General features: G+C 30.6%; 4 protein-coding genes across 4 annotated transcripts; 1 reads left to right on the top strand and 3 right to left on the bottom strand.

Moving 5' to 3' along the window:
- Nucleotides 1–646: 646 nt before the first annotated feature.
- Nucleotides 647–2,182, bottom strand: LOC101256425 (scopoletin glucosyltransferase). The gene is given in 8 exon segments (XM_010316919.4): nt 647–1,026; nt 1,028–1,046; nt 1,048–1,124; nt 1,126–1,185; nt 1,187–1,287; nt 1,290–1,316; nt 1,319–1,870; nt 1,873–2,182. Coding segments are annotated over 8 exon segments (1,428 nt in total). The 3' UTR covers nt 647–744.
- A 325-nt stretch (nt 2,183–2,507) lies between these two features.
- LOC101256719 (scopoletin glucosyltransferase-like) lies at nt 2,508–5,250 on the bottom strand. The gene has a single exon (XM_004230705.5). It carries the CDS (start codon nt 4,058–4,060, stop codon nt 2,603–2,605), a length of 1,458 nt encoding a protein of 485 aa, XP_004230753.1. The 5' UTR covers nt 4,061–5,250; the 3' UTR covers nt 2,508–2,602.
- Nucleotides 5,251–10,419: 5,169 nt separating this feature from the next.
- LOC101258205 (uncharacterized protein At4g06744) lies at nt 10,420–11,936 on the top strand. The gene has a single exon (XM_004231345.5). The coding sequence runs from the start codon at nt 10,733–10,735 to the stop codon at nt 11,915–11,917; it is 1,185 nt and encodes a 394-aa protein (XP_004231393.1). The 5' UTR covers nt 10,420–10,732; the 3' UTR covers nt 11,918–11,936.
- A 4,532-nt stretch (nt 11,937–16,468) lies between these two features.
- LOC101257020 (protein IRX15-LIKE) lies at nt 16,469–18,099 on the bottom strand. The gene has a single exon (XM_004230706.5). The coding sequence runs from the start codon at nt 17,571–17,573 to the stop codon at nt 16,629–16,631; it is 945 nt and encodes a 314-aa protein (XP_004230754.1). The 5' UTR covers nt 17,574–18,099; the 3' UTR covers nt 16,469–16,628.
- Between the last annotated feature and the right edge of the window lie 3,009 nt (nt 18,100–21,108).

The following is a 21,108-nucleotide window of genomic DNA, read 5'->3' on the forward strand; positions in this document are numbered from 1 at the left end:
GAATTTGAGGATATTTAGGGTGTGTGTCTGTATACATAGAATCCATCTCCGTTAAAATAGGGAAAATTATAAGTTTCATGCTATTCGTGAATTGTGTAAACCTTTCAAATTATGAAAATTTTGACCATTCTTATTCAACAATTATTCCAAAGTTATACTTTTATGATATTTTTCATCTTATTAGTATTTGTTTTGCTTTCAAATTCAAATCAGTTTTACTCGGTTTTGGAGTAGCTTATACTGAAATAGAAAAAACATATGTTAACTGATGATTTACACGTCAATTTGATGAATTATAGGTATAGGATTTAATTGAGAATTACCTCAATAGAATAGGAAGATGAAATAAAAGAAGACAACTTTACCGTTGTTCCCTTTTCTTCTACTGCACGTATTCCTTTCATAGTTGAACTGATTCAACTCACTCTTTTTCCTTTTGTATACTTACTTTTTAAGTTCATATGCACTTTCAGTATGTTATGATCCCTTTTTTTTTCAATAACTTTCAAAATAGACCATTCAATTACTTAACATCTATTAATATGAATTGTCCTGTTTGACACAACTTAATGGAGTACATAACATGATGCCACTAATTAGCGTTTGCAACAATCGTAGAGCTGGTCTATGCATAAGAACTATTGCCTACTGATAAAAATGTAATTTGGTATACATAATTTGGAATTGATGTGATACAATAGTTTTATAGTGGTTTAGTTTCAGCAACATATGTAAAAATTCGCATCAGCTAGAGCTAATTTTTCTGTTCCTCAATTGTTCTAGTAACGAAATCAAACTGCTGTAAGATGATCCACCTTTCTCCACAGCCCCTTTAGCCAATTTTCCTAAGGCAGCTGCACGGCCTCGCATACCCTCAGCTTCCTGACCAACCACCAGTTTTGTTACTGCTCTTTCGATGTCTTTCCTGTTTAGTGGGACTGTGCTATCTGTTCTGTTAGACCAAGCATCAGCACCTACTGGAACTCCAACTTTTAATATCTCTACTAGTAGCTTTTCATTAAAAAAATTGCTCAGCTGATAGCGGTGCCAATTACTCCTTCGAACAATGAGTTCTATCCACAGTGAGTCACAAAACCTCCAATAGCTTCATGATCAAGGATTAGCAACCTGAGGTGCCCATCCTTTTATTATCAAACCTCGTCTGTTCAGCTTTTCCTCAAAACCCTACTGGTATCCACTCATTCTGCTCGTCGTTGATTGTAGTCTGTGTCACCGCCCAGATAAACTGCTGGTTTGATGCTTCGAGAGCTATTGCTATCTCAAGCACTGAGCTGATGAAAACACTGCCATTTGCTGAAACATATGTAAATGACTGATCTTGGTTCCTTGGTATTGAGCCAATTCAAACACTTTTGCTCACAAAAGGAACTGTCTTGCCCTCTTTGTAATTTATCTTCATTGTCTTTATTGCAGAGCGAAACAGGACCAACGTGCCATACTTTTCTTCCTACTACTTCCCTGAAGTGATTTACACAATTTGGTTCCATCTCATAAAAGCTGTTTACAATAGCTCAATAAATAGTCGTTTATGCTCGCATCATATCTTTAACTAAAGCAGTCATTGGGGTTTCTTTTTCATCCTTCAAGTGTTCTGAAAGCTTTTGTCTTGACATCTTTATTTTGTCAGGAAGTCCAGGGATGACAAATTCTTCCATCTCGGATTCAACTTTTAAATGAGGTTTGTGTTCCATCAAACCATGTAAAGCACAAAAAGGGAAAAAACCAGTGCCATTAAAAGCTAGTCTTGGAATTCCCAGCTTGGCTGCAAGCTCAACAGCCCATGAAAATTGAGGGGCTGCTGTTAGACAATCTGGATGGTCTTCCTCAAGGAACCGTTCAATGGGTTTTGAAACAGCGATAGGCCCTTGGTGAAATTCAGATACATCAGTCTACTAGTTGTAGAAGCTATGTTTTCACAGCCCTCCGGCAATCCAGCTTCTTTGCAAGGAAACTTGACTGTATGGATGCTAATATCACTGCCCATCTCTCTGTCTCTTTGGATTGTTTTAGAGAATTTAGACGCGTTGAGAAGAGTCGTGATAATGGGTGCCTTCACTCCATGTCTACCAAATTGCCTGGCTATGTCTACTAGTGGTATCATGTGGCCAGGGGCCATCATAGATAGAAAGTATATGTGAAGTTGATCACTTCATTTATCCATGGTAGCCAAGGAATAGATAAGAAAAACAGCTGATGAACTGAAAAAGAACAGGAAATAAAAGAAAAAAGAAGGTGTTGTATATCTATTCGTCTTTGCTCGTCATGTTTTTATAGATAAACAAGGATTTTTGAAACTTCTGATTTTGCTAACGTCTTCATGGGAACATTACTTTTCTATGGTATGTAAGGTGCCATTACTGACTTTTTGTACTTTGGAAATTCTGATTTGAGTACAAGATAAGTAAATTAGACCTGTTGTTATCATATTTTTATGTCTAGGATTTGTCTCTGAATCGTCAAAAAAAAAAATACGAACATCTAAACTCTCAAGGAAATCAAACTATATAGTATTATATAGCAAAGAAAGTCCGAATTGTCTCGACACATAAATGATGTAACAATACATTGAAAGAAATTCCAATCAGTTGGAGCTGCTCTTCCCATTCCTCAATTCTTCTAGTAAGGAAACCAAGCTATTATCAGATGATCCACCTTTCTCTACAGCCATTTTAGCCGATTTTCCTAAAGCAGCTGCGCGGCCTTGCATCTCTTCTGCTTCCTGACCAACCATCAATTTGGTCACTGCTCTTAATATGTTTTCCCTGTTAATTGGGACTCTGCTATCTGTTCTTTGAGACCAGGCCTGAACACCTACGGGTACTCCAATCTTTAATATCTCTACGAGTAGCTTTTCATTAAAAAACTGTTCAGCTGATAGCGGCCATGTGACCATTGGCACTCCAGCACTTACTCCTTCGAGCAATGAGTTCCATCCACAATGAGTCACGAAACCTCCAGTAGCTTCATGATCAAGGATAAGCACCTGAGGTGCCCATCCTTTTATTATCAAACCTCGTCCGTTCACCTTTTCCTCAAATCCTTCTGGCATCCACTTCTCCTGCTCTTCATTTGTTGTATTTTGCCTCACCACCCATATGAATTGCTGGTCTGATGCTTCGAGAGCAGTTGCTATCTCAAGCAACTGATCTGATGAAAAGATGGACATGCTTCCGAAACATATATAAATGACTGATTTTGGTTCCTTGGTATTGAGCCAATCCAAACACTTTTGCTCAGAAAGGGAACTGTCTTGCCCTCTTTGTGATTTCTCTTCATTGTCTTTATTGCAGAGCGAAACAGGACCAACGTGCCACACTTTTCTCCCTACTACTTCCCTGAAGTGTTGAACATAATTTGGTTCTAGCTCATAAAAGCTGTTTACAATAGCTCCATAACTAGTCGCTTCTGCTCGCATAAAATCTTTAATTATTGGAGTCATTGGGGTTTCTTTTTCATCCACCCAGTGTTGTGAAAGCTTTGATCTTGACATCTTTATTGTGTCAGGAAGGCCAGGGATGACAAACTCTTCTGTCTCGGATTCAACCTTCAAATGAGGTTTGTGTTCCATCAAACAGTTATAAGCACACATAGGAAGTAAACCAGTGCCATTAAAAGCTAGCCTTGGAATTCCCAGCTTGGCTGCAACATCAACAGCCCATGCGAAGAATGTTCCTGCTACTAGACAATCTGGATGATCTTCCTCCATGAACTTTTCAACAGGCTGTTCAAACAAGTACAAGGCTTTGATGAATTTCATTGTCATTTCTGAAGTAGTAGTAGAAGCTAAGTTTTCACATCCCTCTGGCAATCCAGCTTCTTTACAAGGGAATTCAGTTGTCCGGATGCAAATATCACTGCCAACCTCTCTGTCTTTTTGGATTGTTTTGGTGAATTTAGTCGCGTTGAGAGGAGTCGTAACGATTGTTACCTTCACACCATGCCTAGCAAATTGCCTGGCCATGTCTACTAATGGTATCATGTGGCCTGGAGCCATCATTGGCAAAAAGTAGACATGAAGTTGATCAGCTCTTTTATCCATAGTTTTGCTAAGATAAAAGAATGGTGTGTAAGTAGGAGTAGTTGTATTTCTAGCCTTTGCTCATCCTGCTTTTATAGTTAAACCAAGAATTTTTAAAATGCTGTTTCTGGTTTTAGCTAATGTTTCATGCTGTATTTACTTGTCAAAAAGTATGTAAGTCGTCATTGCTGACTGTTTCCTACAATTTAATATTTGTGATGTGCAAGAAAAGTAAAATTTCTATAGTTTCTATGATTTTTTTTATGTCTAGATGGGATTGATCTTTGGCTTCTTCTTTTTTTCTAGTCGTCATGTGCAATTAGTTTCCAATGTTTTCTTCCTTCTGTCTGAAAGAGGTTTTAGAGAGTGATGGGTTTGAATTGTTTATTCAAATTTGGACACATGTATAGTTGACTTGTTGCAAACTTGATTGGATCAAATTAAACATTGTAAAATCAACTCTATCAAACACACCCCATTACACTAACTCGCTCCATATACAAAATCTCGTTAGAAACACTATTATCAAATAGACTTTTATAATGTATGATTCAGATTTAGACAGACTCTAATACAAGTTCTAAAGTATAGACACTAGGAGTGGGGGAAAAAAATCCATGCACCAAACTATTTTAATTTATCATAATTAAGTAAAATTAAAAAATAATAATAATTTTTTAAAAGAATTACATATTCATTTAACTAAAAGTAAGTGTCAATTTTATATGAAGGGTCAAAAAATTTTTTAGCCACTCATCAAGACTAGCCAACAAGAAGTTTATTGTAGTCTCACTGTGTAAGACTTTTGAAGATGACCGTTTTGGACCGGGGATTTGGTTTCGCAGTTCATTTATAATATTTATTTTTCTAGTTTTATTATATATTGGGAAAATTTCATATATGGCAAATCGATGTTATGAAATTACATTTCATGGGTATAGTTTACATAATTATATTTCATGGATATAGTTTAATTTGTTAGGTGACTCTAAATTTATATAAAATATTTTTTTAATTAAATTAATACAAAAAAATTATTTTTCAATAAATGATAACAGTAGCACAAAAGATGCTAACAGTAAATTCACATAATCCCATGATTTAAGTAAAACATTCAAAATCAAATATTTCCCAAAAAAAGAATTCTAAAGCTATAGAAAGACAATACAGTTCAAAATCAAATATTTTTTTAATTTTTTTTAGATAAATCTATGAAATACACATACGTACATAGATATATTTATATATAAATTGATTATATTGTATATATTTGCAAAATTGTATATAATTTTTCTACAATATTTATGTGTAATTGATTTTGTGTTTTAAATTGTATATGACCATCATATATTCTTTTAATTTTTTTGGGTAATTAGTTTATATACAATATTTTATTATGTTCCTATTTTTTCTTTTGTATAATTCTAGGAATTTGTATAATGTACAATAATTTTGGTATATATATTATAGTTATATATGTGCATCTGTGATGTCATGTTTTTGTTTTTTTTTTTAAAAAAATATTAATGATTAAACTGATTCTATATAATATTATTTGTTAATTGTATATATAGTAAGCTTGAAATATGTTTCTATATTTGAGGGTGTAACGTTTATATATACAATATTTTATTATGTTCATAATTTTTTTGTATATATCGACGGATTTGTATGATGTATTATAATACTATAGAGTGATTTTAACAAATTTCTTTATACAAAATTAAATAATGGAAAAATAACTTAAATACACAACTATAAGTTTTATATTCTCTAATTTTCCCTTCTTTTCTTAAATATTACATAATTCCTTTTTTTTTTAATTTTAGTTTAAGTTTATAGATACATTACATTCTCTCTCCTATAATACACAATTATCCATTTTAATGCCTATTTTTTCTCCATTAAAACACTCAACCTTTTAAATCAGTTTTTGAATTTTGAATTTTCTCCATTTAAACACTCAACCTTTTAAATAAGTTTTTTTATTTTGAATTATTAATTTTAATTAATTTTAAATAAAAGACCTAATTTTGAAATTCTGAATTTCAAAATTCAAAAAATTTCAAATTTCAAAAATCAGGACAACTCTTAACTTCTCCCTTTTTCTTACTCCATCAAGTTTCACTTCCTTTTTTTCCATAATCATCTTCCTTCTTCTTAACCCAGCAGAATTTATTGGTTTCTTCTATTTATTCTTAATCCATCATCTTTTTCTTCTTAATCTGTAATCGTCTTAACCCAGCATCTTTTTATTATTAATCCATCATCAGTTCGTCTTTTCTTCTCTTTTTTGTTTTTGTTAATTGTTCTATTACATTATAGTAATGGATCCGTTAATTAATAGAAGGATATATGATTCCGACGATGAAAATTGGAAAGAAAATTGGAAAAAGTCTTTGCATAATCCTATGAATCTTCAAAAGGATTCAAACAAAGACTCTGGCGAAACATCAAAATCAAAGGTTGTCAAAATACAACAAAAAAGAAAAAAGAAGCAGCAAACATTGTTGTTAGGCCTACATTGTCTCGGGTTAGTATTTTGGTACTTAAAACTGTTGTTGAAATTAGTAAAAATTTTAAGGAATCTAATGTGCTTGCCGATACATTTGAATAAGTGTGTATAGTGTTTTAGATGGTGAATTGATACATGAATTTGCTGTGCATCATAATATTTTATATGTATCATGAAGTTTTGAAAATTGTTATAATGTATCATTTAATAAGTTTAATAAATGCGTCATCAACTGTGCTTGATGATACATATATAATCAGTGTGTACAGTGTTTAGTCAAATCATTGATACATGTAGTAGATATGTATCACATGTTTTGCATATAGTATGAATTTCTGAAAACTGATATCATGTATCAGTAAGGTATTAGTTGTTTAGTTGATGTACTGATACATTTTTTGAAAATTGTTATAATGTATCATTCACTAAGTTTAATAAATGCGTCATCAACTGTACTTGATGATACATATAGAATCAGTGTGTGTATTGTTTAGTCGATGTTTCTGATACATGTATTAGATATGTATCACATGTTATAATGTTTTGGTTAATTCAATTTCTTTCCTTGATACATCAATATCCAACTCGGCTGCAATTGCTGCTTTGAGATTAGAAAATGAAATTGAATCTCTAACAACGATTCCGTCGATTTTGTAACTTTCATATTGCAATTCGTTCACCCAAATTTCGGAATGTCTCATCAAAATCGAAGTATTCATCTTGAAAAATCCACTGTAACAACAATAAAATTACTATAGTTCGAAATTTAACAGATTGTTCAAAAAAATTATTTTCAAAATAGATGATATAATCTTTGTTTTTCAAAATTTGAAATTAATATTCAATTAAGTGCTGATTTTATGCTGATTAATGATATGTTACCGTAAATTTAGCTGTTTTATTAACAACATTAACTGTACCATTTTTCCCCTTTTTTTCTCAACAGTTTAAAATTACCATGTATCATTTACCATGTATCACTAGAGTCTAAAGTATCACGGCTCAACAAATTTAAGGAATTTTTTGTAAATACTAAATTTGTCGGGACAGAATATAATTATTGAATTACACTATGGAATTCCTTAAATTTTTACTTAAATAATTGTATACAAATATCTATTGCCTCATAAGACTTTGTGTATGTTATCTTAATATACAACCCACTATATACCTAACTTTAGTAATTGGTATACAACTAATAGAATATACAATTAAGAATTGTTTCATAATACTTGGTATATATTAACTTAATATACAAACCACTATATACATAACTTTGTAATTTTTATATTAATGACACTACCTGATGTTCCCGATATTCTTCAGATTTGTCCAGTTCTAATGAGACAGATTCAATCTCTTCTGAATCAATGTTTATGACTTTTCTCTTACTTTCACCTTCAACAATCTTAATGCCGCTAGATTTCGCGGTGTTGATGACTTTATGAATTGCCATTGGGTCATTTTTTTTCATGGATCCCAATTCTTCAATAGATTGTTCAACTTAAACTTGTTTATTTTTTGCCATAGACCCTACATTAACCTAGAATCCTGAATTTACCCAATTGAAACGAAGGTGGATTATCAACAACATTGACATGCAATGACATACCTCTCGTAATCCTCATACATGGACAGAAATCATCTATTCTGATTTTGAAAGACTTGTAATCTGATAGGTAATAAAGATTTTTTAAAAAAATATGAAAAAACTAAGAATCATACTACATATATTGTAGAAGGAATAAGAAAAAAAATATTGAAAGCCATGAATTTGGCGATTACCTACGAAAAGTGGAAGAACATCGGAGGGAGAAAGTCATACTTTTCCCAATGGAAATTCAAATTAGAAGGGAACAGTAATTTTAGGAAAAGATATTATAATGAGAATAGAAGAGATAAATTTAACTTTGAATAAAATTATATAAAAATCTTTGGATGACTATTTTTATTCTGTATACAAATAAATAAAAGGTTTCATTAATTATGGCAAAAAAATTGAAACTGTATTTACTGACCGTAAATAAATTAAACTATACCCTTATTAACTAATTACATTAGGATGTTTACTATCCATGTAATTTTCCCTATATTTTTACAACAACAAAAATTCTCTTTTGCATATAAAATCTAAAAAAAAAAAAGTTATTTTCTGGACAGGAGATTTCCTTGTTTTTAACATGTATCATGGCCCAATAGCCCATATTCATTTGGATGCGTAGCTAAGGCAGAGATCCAGAACTTGGCCCATAATTATATTGGGCCTACTCTGCAATCAGCCCAAAACTGGAGTATAATTTCTTAGCTTAAGTTGGGCCAAAATGCACATCGAACCAGCCATTCTTCTGCGAGCCCAGGTACAAAATCCTTATGATAAGTCATTGGCCCTATTCTCTCTTATTATGATTTATTTATGTTCTAACTTCTACCAAACGACCCCTCAGAGATATTGAGATATCGTTAGTGGTAACTTGTAAGTACTCTAGTAGCCATTCTTAGAACAACAGTAGTCAAGAGGTGATATTTCCAATTTTAGTACCATGAGATTGAATGTAGGATAACTATTTATCAAATTTATTTTAATGTTTCCTATAAACTACGTGAAGATAAAAATTTCAAGTGAATAGCTTAATAGATGGAAAATTATATTATTTATATATGGTTAAAATATTCTTTTAGGCATATATAATAGATGTCAAACCCCTCTTTGACTACGTCGTGTATCTATTTTTTCAATTTTTGAACTCTTTATTAAGAATTGAGAAAAATTTATATATAATAGCAAACTATTAATTTAAATTAAATGATATAAATATAGTTTGATTTAATTGTACCTCACAGCAAATTGCTCCTAATTCGCCTTTCCTTGTGAATCTCGCTCTCGCTGGTAGTCTCTCTCGCATCCATCGCTTTTATACAAAACTAAATGTATAAAATGCAAACAAAGTGAGAAAAAATTGTATATATGTATTTATTTTCGTTCCCATCTTCCAGATCTCGCTTGCCACTCTCCAGATCTCTCTCGCCACTCTCACTCACCTCTCTCACTTTATATAAACATAAATGTATACATTGTGTTTCTGTTTGTGTAAAGCATGAGAAAATTATACATACAAATACAAATGCATATATTTTCGTCATATACACTAATGGTTATACAAATACGATCTTTCTTTGCCCAGTTTGTCTTTGTCTCTTTCTCGTTTTATATAATCAAGATTATACAATTGACCTTTTGCATATATATATATATATATATATATATATATATATATATATCAAAACAAAAACAGATTATACAACTGTTTTCTTTTGTATACGTATAGCAAAATATATATTTTTATATTTGATATGACGCATAATTATATAAACTATTATTATATCATATAAATATAATTTTTATGTTTCGATATGACTTTTATGAAAGTTGCTAATAAAATTTTTCGCCAAGCCACCGCAACTAAGAGATTATCTTATTTGTGTTCGCACTGTATTTATAGAGTAGTAATTTATCATCTTTTGTGTGCATGAGAAAAGAAGTATTAAAAAAATAAATACTTATAACACAGGCGTGACATTAAACTCCTCACTGATTTTGCGCAATGGAATTCCACATATTCATTCATCTACCTAATAATCATGAATCTTTTCGTTTATGGCCGATGAGGTGCTCCACTTTCAATATTTTATAATCCCATTTAGAAAGAACTTTCTGGAATCTCTGTTTAACTCCCCCATTTAAAATACATACTTAAAACGTTTATTATTCTTTATTTTTATGTAGAAATATTATATCAATTTACTCTGTATCATTGTTTGAATTCACTCTATAAATAGTGTATTCATTCGTTTTGATACAGAGCAAATCGATGCATAGTATAACATTTTTTTGAAATTAAACTATTGTTTACTTGATAATTATCTAAACTTCCCGATGTTAATAATTAGAGCTCAAAATATCGTCATACAATGATATTTTCTCATTGGATAATAGCTTTGACCAATCACTATAAATTCTTCCAATTACCCACTACAATGTGAACTCATGAGTGTCTTTATCTTTTTCAAGACTACACCAACCAAAAGAATTAATACCATGCATCTTTTATGGTATAAAAGAAAATCATTAGAAACAATTTCTTCTCATCTCTCCTCACTAACTAAGTAACCAAAACACCATGAAGCTCTTTTATTCACTCATTATTTTTTCAATTCTCAACAATGTTAATTGCCAATTACTACCACCTTTACCATCACCAAATTTAACCTTCATAGACCAAAGTTTAGCTCTAATATTCCCAATAATACAAAACTTCAAGAACACAATTACTCTTGATCCTTTTGGTGTGACAAAAACTTGGACAGGCCCTGATATTTGCAATTATAAAGGCTTTTATTGTGATAATCCACCTAATAATTCCTCAGCAATTTCTCTTGCTTCTATAGATTTCAATGGATTTCAACTTAGTGCACCTACATTAGATGGTTTCATTGATCAACTCCCTGATTTAGCCATTTTTCATGCTAATACCAACAATTTTTCAGGCATAATTTCTTCAAAAATTTCTAATCTTCCATATCTTTACGAACTTGATCTTAGTAACAACCAATTCATCGGTACATTTCCCATGTCAATTCTCAATATCAAGACTCTAACTTTCTTGGATATTCGTTACAATCTCTTGACAGGAATAATCCCACCTCAAATTTTCTTACAATATCTTGATGCATTTTTTCTTAACAATAATAATTTCATTCAAAAACTCCCTGACAGCATAGGATCCACCTCTGCTTTTTATTTAACCTTAGCCAACAACAAATTCGTTGGTCCAATCCCACCTACCATTGGACAAGCTCCGAATTTGTTGGAAATTCTGTTATTGAACAACTTGCTTACTGGTTGCATTCCTTACGAATTAGGCCTTTTGAAAAAAGCAATTGTGATTGACGTTGGATTTAACACGTTAACTGGTCCATTGCCGTGTTCGTTAGGGTGTTTGGAAAATGTGGAACAACTGAATTTTGCTGGAAATTTGCTATACGGACAAGTTCCAGAAGTGATATGTTCACTGAAAAATTTAGTGAATTTTACTTTGTCGTATAATTATTTTACAAAAGTAGGACCATTATGTAGGGAATTGATCGAAAATGGAGTTCTTAATGTTGAAAAAAACTGTATTAATGGTCTTCCTAATCAGAGACCAATATTGGAGTGTGTATTATTTAGAATGCGAATTAAATTATGTCCATTACAGAAGAGTTTGAGGATCATACCTTGTAATATTTCTAAATTTAGTCCCCATAGACCAGAAAGACATTTAATTTCATACTCTGCTTTGTCAAAACATACAAAGTTGTATTAATGAAACCTTTGTTTTAGTATCTTCTATGATCTTTTCTATGTTTCTTAGTTTATTTATCTAATAATATTTAAAATTCATTGATAAGACCTATTCAAATTCGTTTTGAGTAGGGTACGAAAAAATAGTTTGAATTCAAAATCATTAATTAAAAACAGAGAAATGTCATTTTATTATGCAATATGATAATTTAATGCTGCAAAGACAATGGACCTTGTTTTTTTTTACATTTTATATTTGAGGATATAACTAGCCGCATGAATTTTGATGTGCCACTAGCACTACTTTTTGGGTCAATAAAATAATTATGTTTTTTTAAATTTATTATTTATTTTTCATTTCATATTACTAGATCTAATAATATACATCATTTAAGTTAATCAGAGACTTAGGATTCGAATACCTCTCAATTTGAGATTGTTGTTACAGGGCAAGTGCCTTTTTTTATTTGTGCACATGGTAATTGGATTTAATTCTAAGCCACACAAAGTAGGAGGCAATATTGTGCAGAGTTCCTTTATTTTATCATTAGAAGAAAAAGTTATGGGCATATTCTGAGAATTTTAATTCAGAAAATTAAAAAGAAAAAAATATTGTAACAGCATTTGGAATAATGCTACAAAATCTAAAAGAATTTAGCATAAATTTTAGAAATTATATAGTTTTAATATAAAATTACAATCTATTTCTTTTTAGCTTGTAATTACATTAATTTCTTAAAAAGTAACATAAATTTGTTACATTAACATTTAGTTGGAATATACTAAAAAGTATTTTGGATACGTTATAACATAAATTGGATATATAATATGTAGCTCGAATGCATTAAAAATTAATTCGAATACATTACAAAATAAATTGAATACATACATTAAATACTGATTCAAATATATTGATATTTAGTTTATATACGTTTAAAAAAATTTAAAACTTTTAAAATTAAAAAAAAATATAAAACGTGTATTTGAGTAATGTTTTCAAAAATTGTTTTTCTCTATTCTAGTCTGCTAATGGGCTCAATGCAAGTCTAAAATTGAAATTCCGTAACTGTGATGCCACAGCTCCACCTCCAGAGGGGAACACAACAACAAAAAAGTCAAATCTTGGAATAAAATATGGCATAGCTGATCTCATTCAAAACTTTTTGGAACTAGTTAATGTAATAATTAGTAATATAAATAATATATTTAGTATCATTTTACGTATATGAATTTTGAGAAGAGTTTAAAATATATATAGACGCGATTCTAATTTTTGCGGGTAAAAATATTAATTTTGATCAATTCTTGACTCAAAAAGATATAATCAGAGGCTCAGAGCAATAGAGTCGTCAATTTGGGCTAGATTCGTTGGGCCGGCCTACCCTAATCCGGATTTAATAGGACTGGCTAAGATTTTTGGAGTCCATTAGAGAAAAAAGTTTTTTAGCCCAACCTAAATAAGCAAATATCGGTAGGACTGACACGTGGGCCAATAACAATTAATTAAAAAATATAATATGATATTAAAATATAAAATTAAATAGAGTTCAAACTCAAAACAATTTTAATATTTATACTTTTATTTGGAAAAAAAAAAGGATAATACTCAATTACCCCCTAGCCTATACCCAAAATCCCTACGACACACCTTATCTTTGATGAGGTCCTATTACCCCCTCCATCTTTTTTTTTAACTAATTTATCACCCCTTGCGTGCCTACGTGGCAATAGTCGTAATTTCACTCATTTAGGGCGCGTGAGTGCAGATTTTGGCTAACAATGACCAATAAAAGTTAGCCACGTGTCAAAGCAATTTGAAAAAAAAATCAAAAATAAATTTTATTGTTTCTCTCAAAAGTATCTTCTTCCTCTTTTCAAAAAATAACCCCATGTTCATGGTTCTTCATTTTTGAAGAAGCTCCATTCATTATAATTCAAGTTAAATAGCTCCTTGATTTGAAAAGGTAAAGGAAAATTTAATATATTCGTTACATCTTTTTATGTCGATTATTAATTCTTATTTTTTTTGACAATGTTTATAAAGTTAGGGTTATGACAAAATTCGAGTTGAATAAGTTGTGTATGGATGAGAACGATTCAATGTTACACTGCAACCAAAAATTAACTCCCAAAATCCAACAATGAAAATCAAATTTCAGTTGGAAATCTAATTTCTAACCTTTGAAATCGATCCCGTCCACACATGTAACACTTTTCCTCTTTCTACTTCATCTACTTTTTGGTAAAATTAATTTGAAAAAGAGTAAACGCCAGCTTTTCAAATTTGAAAAGTGTAAAGTAACTTTATCGAAAGCTGAAACAGTGGGTCCCGGCGCATGTTCAACAAACAAATCGACCTTGCAGATTATTATTGCCACGTAGGCATGCAAGGGGTAATAAATTACTTTAAAAAAAAGTTGGAGGGGGTAATAGGACCTCATCAAAGATAAGGTGTATCGTAGGGATTTTGGGGATAGGCTAGGGGTAATTGAGTATTATCCCAAAAAAAAACTTAATAAATATTATAAAAATAATTTTATTTGTGGATTTGGTTAACAAGTAATAGCACTAACATCATGTAATATTGTTTTGAGGATTGAGCTGACCGTTTCTAGCCCACACAAAAAATGAACTATCCTGACCTGATCCGTGAAATGTCAAAGCCTATATGAGTTAGGTCGAATAGGATGGGCTAATCTCTGTTGACAGCTCTACAGCGCAAGATAGATAGAAAAATGACATTGAGATATAAAGAACACGATGCTATGTAATAATGTAAATACTAAATAAGAAGAAACAAGAATAAAATATTATGCATCCTAGTTCCTCCCTCTCCTACGTCTAAGTGTAACAAGATTCAACTGTCTATTACTCTTCTACCGTGATTCATGTTTTGTCTCCCCCAAATTAGAGTTCACTTTTAAGCCAAAAAATAAAAAATGGGAGAGATCTACTTCAAATTTATACTTTTTAAATATTCTTTTTTGTTATTTCGAGTTATTTTTAACTTTGTCAAATACTTCCAAGAGTTTAAAATAAAATACAAGTAGATTTGATCAACTTTTAAGTCAATCCAAATATACTTTTTGTTCTTCTTCTTCGATCTACCTTTGTCCTCTAACAATCCTAAAACTTGTGGTAGTCGCCCTCTCACACATCCCTATTGATGCTTTCACACACCTTCTCTTCACGTGTCTAAACTATTTCAATCTCGATTTTCTCGTATTGTCTATTACCCAGGCCACTCTAATCTTGTTCTCTATAGTATCATTTTTAATCTTAATATGTCAAGATTCATATATAAAATTTCATCTCCATTCCATTAGTCTTTTAAACATGTGCTTAATATTCATAACCGAACATAAATAAAATAATCTTGCAAAATATTCAAAATTGTTATTACTTATCCATGAATCAAGTATCCTATCAGGAATTATTTAATATGGGGTTGAACACGACAAAATTATCTCACACATTCCCTCATTACAATACAAATCATCAAATAAATAATCTCAAAATTAATTTATTATTGATCACTACTTGCTCTCCTATTTATGGTATCCAAAAAAAATTGGTAATGGTACTATGAAATCACATGTACCATTCATCGAATGGTTTAGTGGGCCAATAATATTTACGACATACAACAAATTATAGAAGACCCATCATAGGCCCAATAATTATAATTAAGAAATGGGCCCAAATCTTCTCCGTGCAGATTCTTCTTATTTTAAGGGTCAATATTTACCACACCGACACGTTCACCGCCGTAAAGCCCGTTAAGTTTTAGCTTTTTTGTCACGTGAACCACGTGATCCGCCATAAAAGAAGAATAAGCCCATGGGCCTAGTAGGCCCACCCTTTTACTAACTGACGGTCCACGTGAATTCTGCGGACACGTTATCTCACGCTCCCTTTGAATTATTTACACACGCGCATCGCATGATATGGTTCTTGTAACAATAACTCTTGCTTAATGCGCGTGGGTTATATTTGAGAAAAAAACTCATTTCAAATTTACTAAAAATTCCATCACCGACGATTCAGTCGTCATTCAAAATTTGAAACACAAGTGTCGCCACCTCGTTTGGAAACACACTGTTTAAAATAATTTAAAACATTTTACTGTTATTTAATTTGATTTTGATATTTATTTAATATTTGCAAAGAATTCTGAAAGTTTTTTTGTTTTTCATTTTAGTTGACTCCTAATATAAAATTAAAATTATTACTCCACCATTTAGTCCAAAATTGAAGGAAAATTGGTATATATTTTTCAATATTGAGTACACATAAAACAAATCTTTACTTCTTAATTCAAAACTTAGATCGAAATCGCACAAAACCAAAAAAAAAAATGAAGTATGTACCAAACCAGCCATTAATAGAGAGAAAAAAAAAGTGATTTTTAGCTAATAACAGAAGTTTCCTTAGCTAAGATTATGTTTTTTTGTCAGATTGTGTTTAAGTACTTGAAAAATTCTTGCAAAAATCTACCTACAGAGAGTTAATTAAATGATTTTTAAGTGTTATTTTCAGCTAAACAAGGTTTATAAAGTAATTAATGACTGAATTTTGAAAAGCAATATTTGAGTTCTTCATTGCTTAAACTTCTAAATATTTCACACTTGAAAAACCTATGAAATATTACAGATTACTCATATCTATAAACTGGATATAATTTTAAAAAGAAAAAGACATTGTCTTCGTGTTTTTTTTTTTAATTTTTGGACTTACACAGAAGAAGACGATGATGCTGAAGGAGATGAAGAAGGATCAAAGACTGAGCAAAACTCAAACCTATTAGCTTCCATCTTTTCCACCACGAAATGCCCCAACAATTCTTTCGTTTCCACCAAATTCTCACTGCACAAGAACTCTTCACTGCAGATTTTCTCAACATTTCTGTCGATTTCGTGAACAAAAACATGGGTTTTGCCGGAATTACCTCTCTTACTCCGGGCAAAAACGCCGGCGGTGTAAATCGCTGACATCCGTCCCGGAGCGGCAGAGGAAAACCCACGTGGCCCGTCTATCAAAATGACATCCCACGGCACATCGTATATGTGATTTGGCAGGTCATTGATCCCCAATTTACAGTCGGAAAATAGAAGATTCTGAACAGGCCGGCACTCTCCTTTGAGCTGCTCTTTCGTGTAATCCAACAAATCGTGCAATTCACTCACTTTCGTCGTGAATTGAACATCGTAAGCTTCAATTTCCGGGTGCTTCTCTTCTAGCTTAGATACCAAATAAGCACTTTCATCCACAAATACTGTACGCCCTTTATGATTGAGCGAATGCCACAACAGGGTTTCGTGAGTAAGACCAAAAACAAGGAAATTACAAGGAGCTTTACAACGGCGGAGGACGGTAGCGATCGACTTCAACTCCACCGCCGACATGCGGGAAGAAACAGTAGACGAGTTCAAAGAAGCATAATAAAGAAGCGTGTTAAATACAGCCGCCGGCAACGGAGAGCTACCGGCGGCGGTATCCGTGCCAGTTTTCGAAGTGGGTATCGCATCTTTAGCAGTGAAGAAAGTAAGTGCAAAAGCAAAAGTGAAAAAAGAAAGAAAAACAAGAAACCAAATGCGAGGTGAAGCAGTAATTGTTCCTGATCCTTGCTTGTGAAGAGATGGATGAAAAACTATAACCTTAGCATTATTAGCCTTCATTCTCTCTCTGTTTTTTTTCAGATTCTTCTTCTCCGATTGCTTCACATGAGAAATTCTGGAGGGATTTGGGAGAAAAAAAGCACGACACGATTATCTAGATTTCTGTGAGATTTTTTACAACTTTATATCTTTTTCTATTTTATACTTTTGAAGTATATAACTATTATTGAACCGAGAGAGTAAGCCAGCGTAATTTGAGAGCGGGTGTTGGGAAGGTATATAAAATAAAAAATTGGAGTTAATGGGAGGAGGTGATAATGAAGTTCAGAGGGATTTGGTTGTTGTTTGGCGAGCCGGCAAGATAAGCCAGCAATATTATGGCGCTTAAATAAGGAGGGACTGGAAGGTGGATAAATATTTTATTTTTCCGTGTTTTTTGTAGCTCAGTTTATTTTAATTTTCAAATTATATAATATTTGATGGTACAGTAATAACACTAGATCTATATTTGGGAATTCATTACATATATTATTAATCGAACGCTAACAGCGAAGGAAAAGAGACTCAAGGGTGGATGAATTTGAGAACACAGAGATATTTTTGACTATTCTCATTTAATTTATCTTTTATTTGCCAATTGATAGGATTAGTATTTCCTCTATTTTTTTTATTTGTATGTCAATATTTTAGATTTCAAGTTTCTATATAATTATTATATTCTTAATTAGTATTTTTTTAAAGTGAAGTTTTAATCTAAATATAAATTAATTTATTTTGACGGTTAAATTGGTCAATAAATATAAATTAATAATTTGATTTTCTTATATTGTTCATTCAATGCTAATAATCTTCGAAGGTAAAATAAAATTAAAAAAATATTATTTATTTTTAATTAAAACTACGTATAAATAATAACAAAGGAAATAATAGAGTAATGTTTTGAGTATCATTTTGAAAATTCACCCTGCAATAAATATTCGGAAAAGTAATAGTGCACTCAAATAAAATTTTAATGTAATAACAACGGTGACAATGTACCCCTTTAATCAGTCGTATCAAAAGAGATCGAATGTACACAAATTTTATTTTTATATATATAAAGTAAAGAAACTGATTTTTATAGAGCTTCAACTTAACATAAATGTGATCATCAAATATTATCAGTTAAATTATAATATACCAAAAACATCTTTAAAATTATGATCTTGAAACTATATGTGAAATTTAAATTAATGCATTAACAGAGATAATTACGTGTTTTTAAAAATGAAATAAAAAATAATAAAACAAATAAATTGAAACAATTTTTAAAACATTTGGCATGTGTCTGTAATTTGCAATTTACGGTCTTTAAGAAGAGCACATTACGTTCAAGCTTAGGTAATTAAAATGATGAGGAGAGTTTTTATTTTAATAGGTTCAATGGTATCATAATTATTTTAAACTCTAATTTAGTTTATATTGTCTTTATTAGGAATTAATTAGTTTGAGGTATTTGAACAATTATATCTGTTAAGTGTATTTGTTGATACCGTTTTAGCACTTAGCATCAAGGCTAGAAATAGAGTGAGTTCCATAGGGATTTTGTTGTTAAGAGTCTAAATTATATAATATAATAATTGTCATTGGGTTTAAATAAGGTTATTAATATATGTAACATGCATTGGGTCATCCAGTGATTAAATATTGTCATAATAACACAAGGAACATTAAACAATACTTTTTTATATTTAATTTATACGACACAAACTTAAATAACGTAAATTCAATTATGTATTTGACGATAAAATCTTTAATTTTTTAAAATAAAATTTATATACACGTAAAAACTACTATAAATCAAATATATAAAAAAAATTATGAATAAGATAATATTCTTGTAGTAACTTTTTTTTAAAAAAAAATTAGTAGTGATTTTCAGCTCACGATAGTAGAACAAATAAATATTTTGGTGGAATGACACCTTTTTCTTTTTTTAACTTTAGCAAAGTGAAAAGAACATCACAGTGGAATAGACATATTATTAATTTAACAAGGAATTGTTTTAAATTAATGTTTAGTACAACCACTAATGTCATTAGACTATACTAAAAAAACACGTTCATGCAATGATAGATTAAGTGAATTTTATCTCTCAACCATAATTTAGTTTGGTAACCACATGATTAAATTATTGTAATTCACATTCTTTTAAAGTCCTTATAAAATTCACTGTACATATAAAAATAATAAAACTTTTAATAGTACATCTCCTCTATCAACTGCGATAATATTGCACAATTATTCGGAAAAAAAAGGAATACCAATAACTTTGATATTGACATCTAAATTTAATTTAATTTATTTATTTCATGATATTGACATATAATTTCTGTCCATATTCTTTAATTAGTACATTCCTTAACTCTAATATAAATTCATATAATTATAGTACCCAAAAATGCACAAACACCTCACATTTCGCAGTAATTATTATAGTATAAAATTATTTAAATGTGGGCCTTGTCTATCGTACTAGTTCAAAATTGACCATATATCATGTTGTTATGGATCGTAAGTTATATCATTTTCCTTATTCATATAGTAATTTATATTAACCTGTGAATTCCATAAATGATTTCATGACCAAGTTTAGGAAAATAGACTACTGTTGAGGTGCAAGTTTATGATTGTTGGTGGTGTGTCACCACATATTTACAAATATGTATGGGTGTAGTATGGCTATATGATATTATTCCAACAACCACTATCGCTTGTTAATTTAAAATTATAGGTTTACCTTTATTTGAAATTTCTTCTTGTATCTAATAGATGGATTCAATGATTTTTTGGTAATTAATCAAGATTACAATCATCACTAATGAGGTAACGTAAAATTATGAATTTATAGCTAAGCTAAGAGAACAACTTGCTATTATAAAATCAAAGACAAATAAACTGAATAAGATAATAAAAATAGTATATATAGATAAGTTGATGAAGAGTTTATATATTCACTTTTTCAGAGGTAAAATCAAATTCAATCCGCTTAATTCAATTAAGTTTGGGTTGAATATTGATCCGTTCATTAGCTCAATCCATTTTAGCGTTCTATAAATTGGATTGATATATAGTCCGAATTAGCTCATAACAAATCTTGTGCATATATTTTCTTTCAAAACATAATAAGTGTTCTATGGTGAAACACATTATCACTTAACATATTTTTAAAATTTTAGGTGTCTTATTATTTGAGTTTGTTCTCGTTTTATTTTTCATTTGCTGAAAAATCATTTTTAAAACATCAAAATCAAATCAAATTGAACCAAATTAGTTCAGTTCGATAATTGATGCAAACTTTTCCAAAATTAAAATCTGATAAAATCAAATTGAAGAATCAAACGTGTACTCTAATCAAAGTTATCACGTACCTAGTAATTTTCGATTAAATTTTGTATTAAAAGTTATTTCCTTTGTTCAAGTTTTATTGTATGGGTTTGATATGATATATTTCTTGAAAAATGATAAAAATTTAAATTAATATAAAATTATAATATATTTCTTAATTACTGAAAAAAATTAGACATGTACTAATTAAGTATCGTCCGGAGAATAT

The sequence above is a fragment of the Solanum lycopersicum genome, chromosome 1 (assembly GCF_036512215.1).
Source record: "Solanum lycopersicum chromosome 1, SLM_r2.1".
NCBI classification, from domain to species: domain Eukaryota; kingdom Viridiplantae; phylum Streptophyta; class Magnoliopsida; order Solanales; family Solanaceae; genus Solanum; species Solanum lycopersicum.

What these genes read in the sequence shown, in the direction of transcription:
- LOC101258205 (XM_004231345.5), top strand. Translation starts at nt 10,733, where the DNA reads ATGAAGCTCTTTTATTCACTCATTATTTTTTCAATTCTCAACAATGTT.
- LOC101256719 (XM_004230705.5), bottom strand. Translation starts at nt 4,060, where the DNA reads ATGGATAAAAGAGCTGATCAACTTCATGTCTACTTTTTGCCAATGATG.
- LOC101257020 (XM_004230706.5), bottom strand. Translation starts at nt 17,573, where the DNA reads ATGAAGGCTAATAATGCTAAGGTTATAGTTTTTCATCCATCTCTTCAC.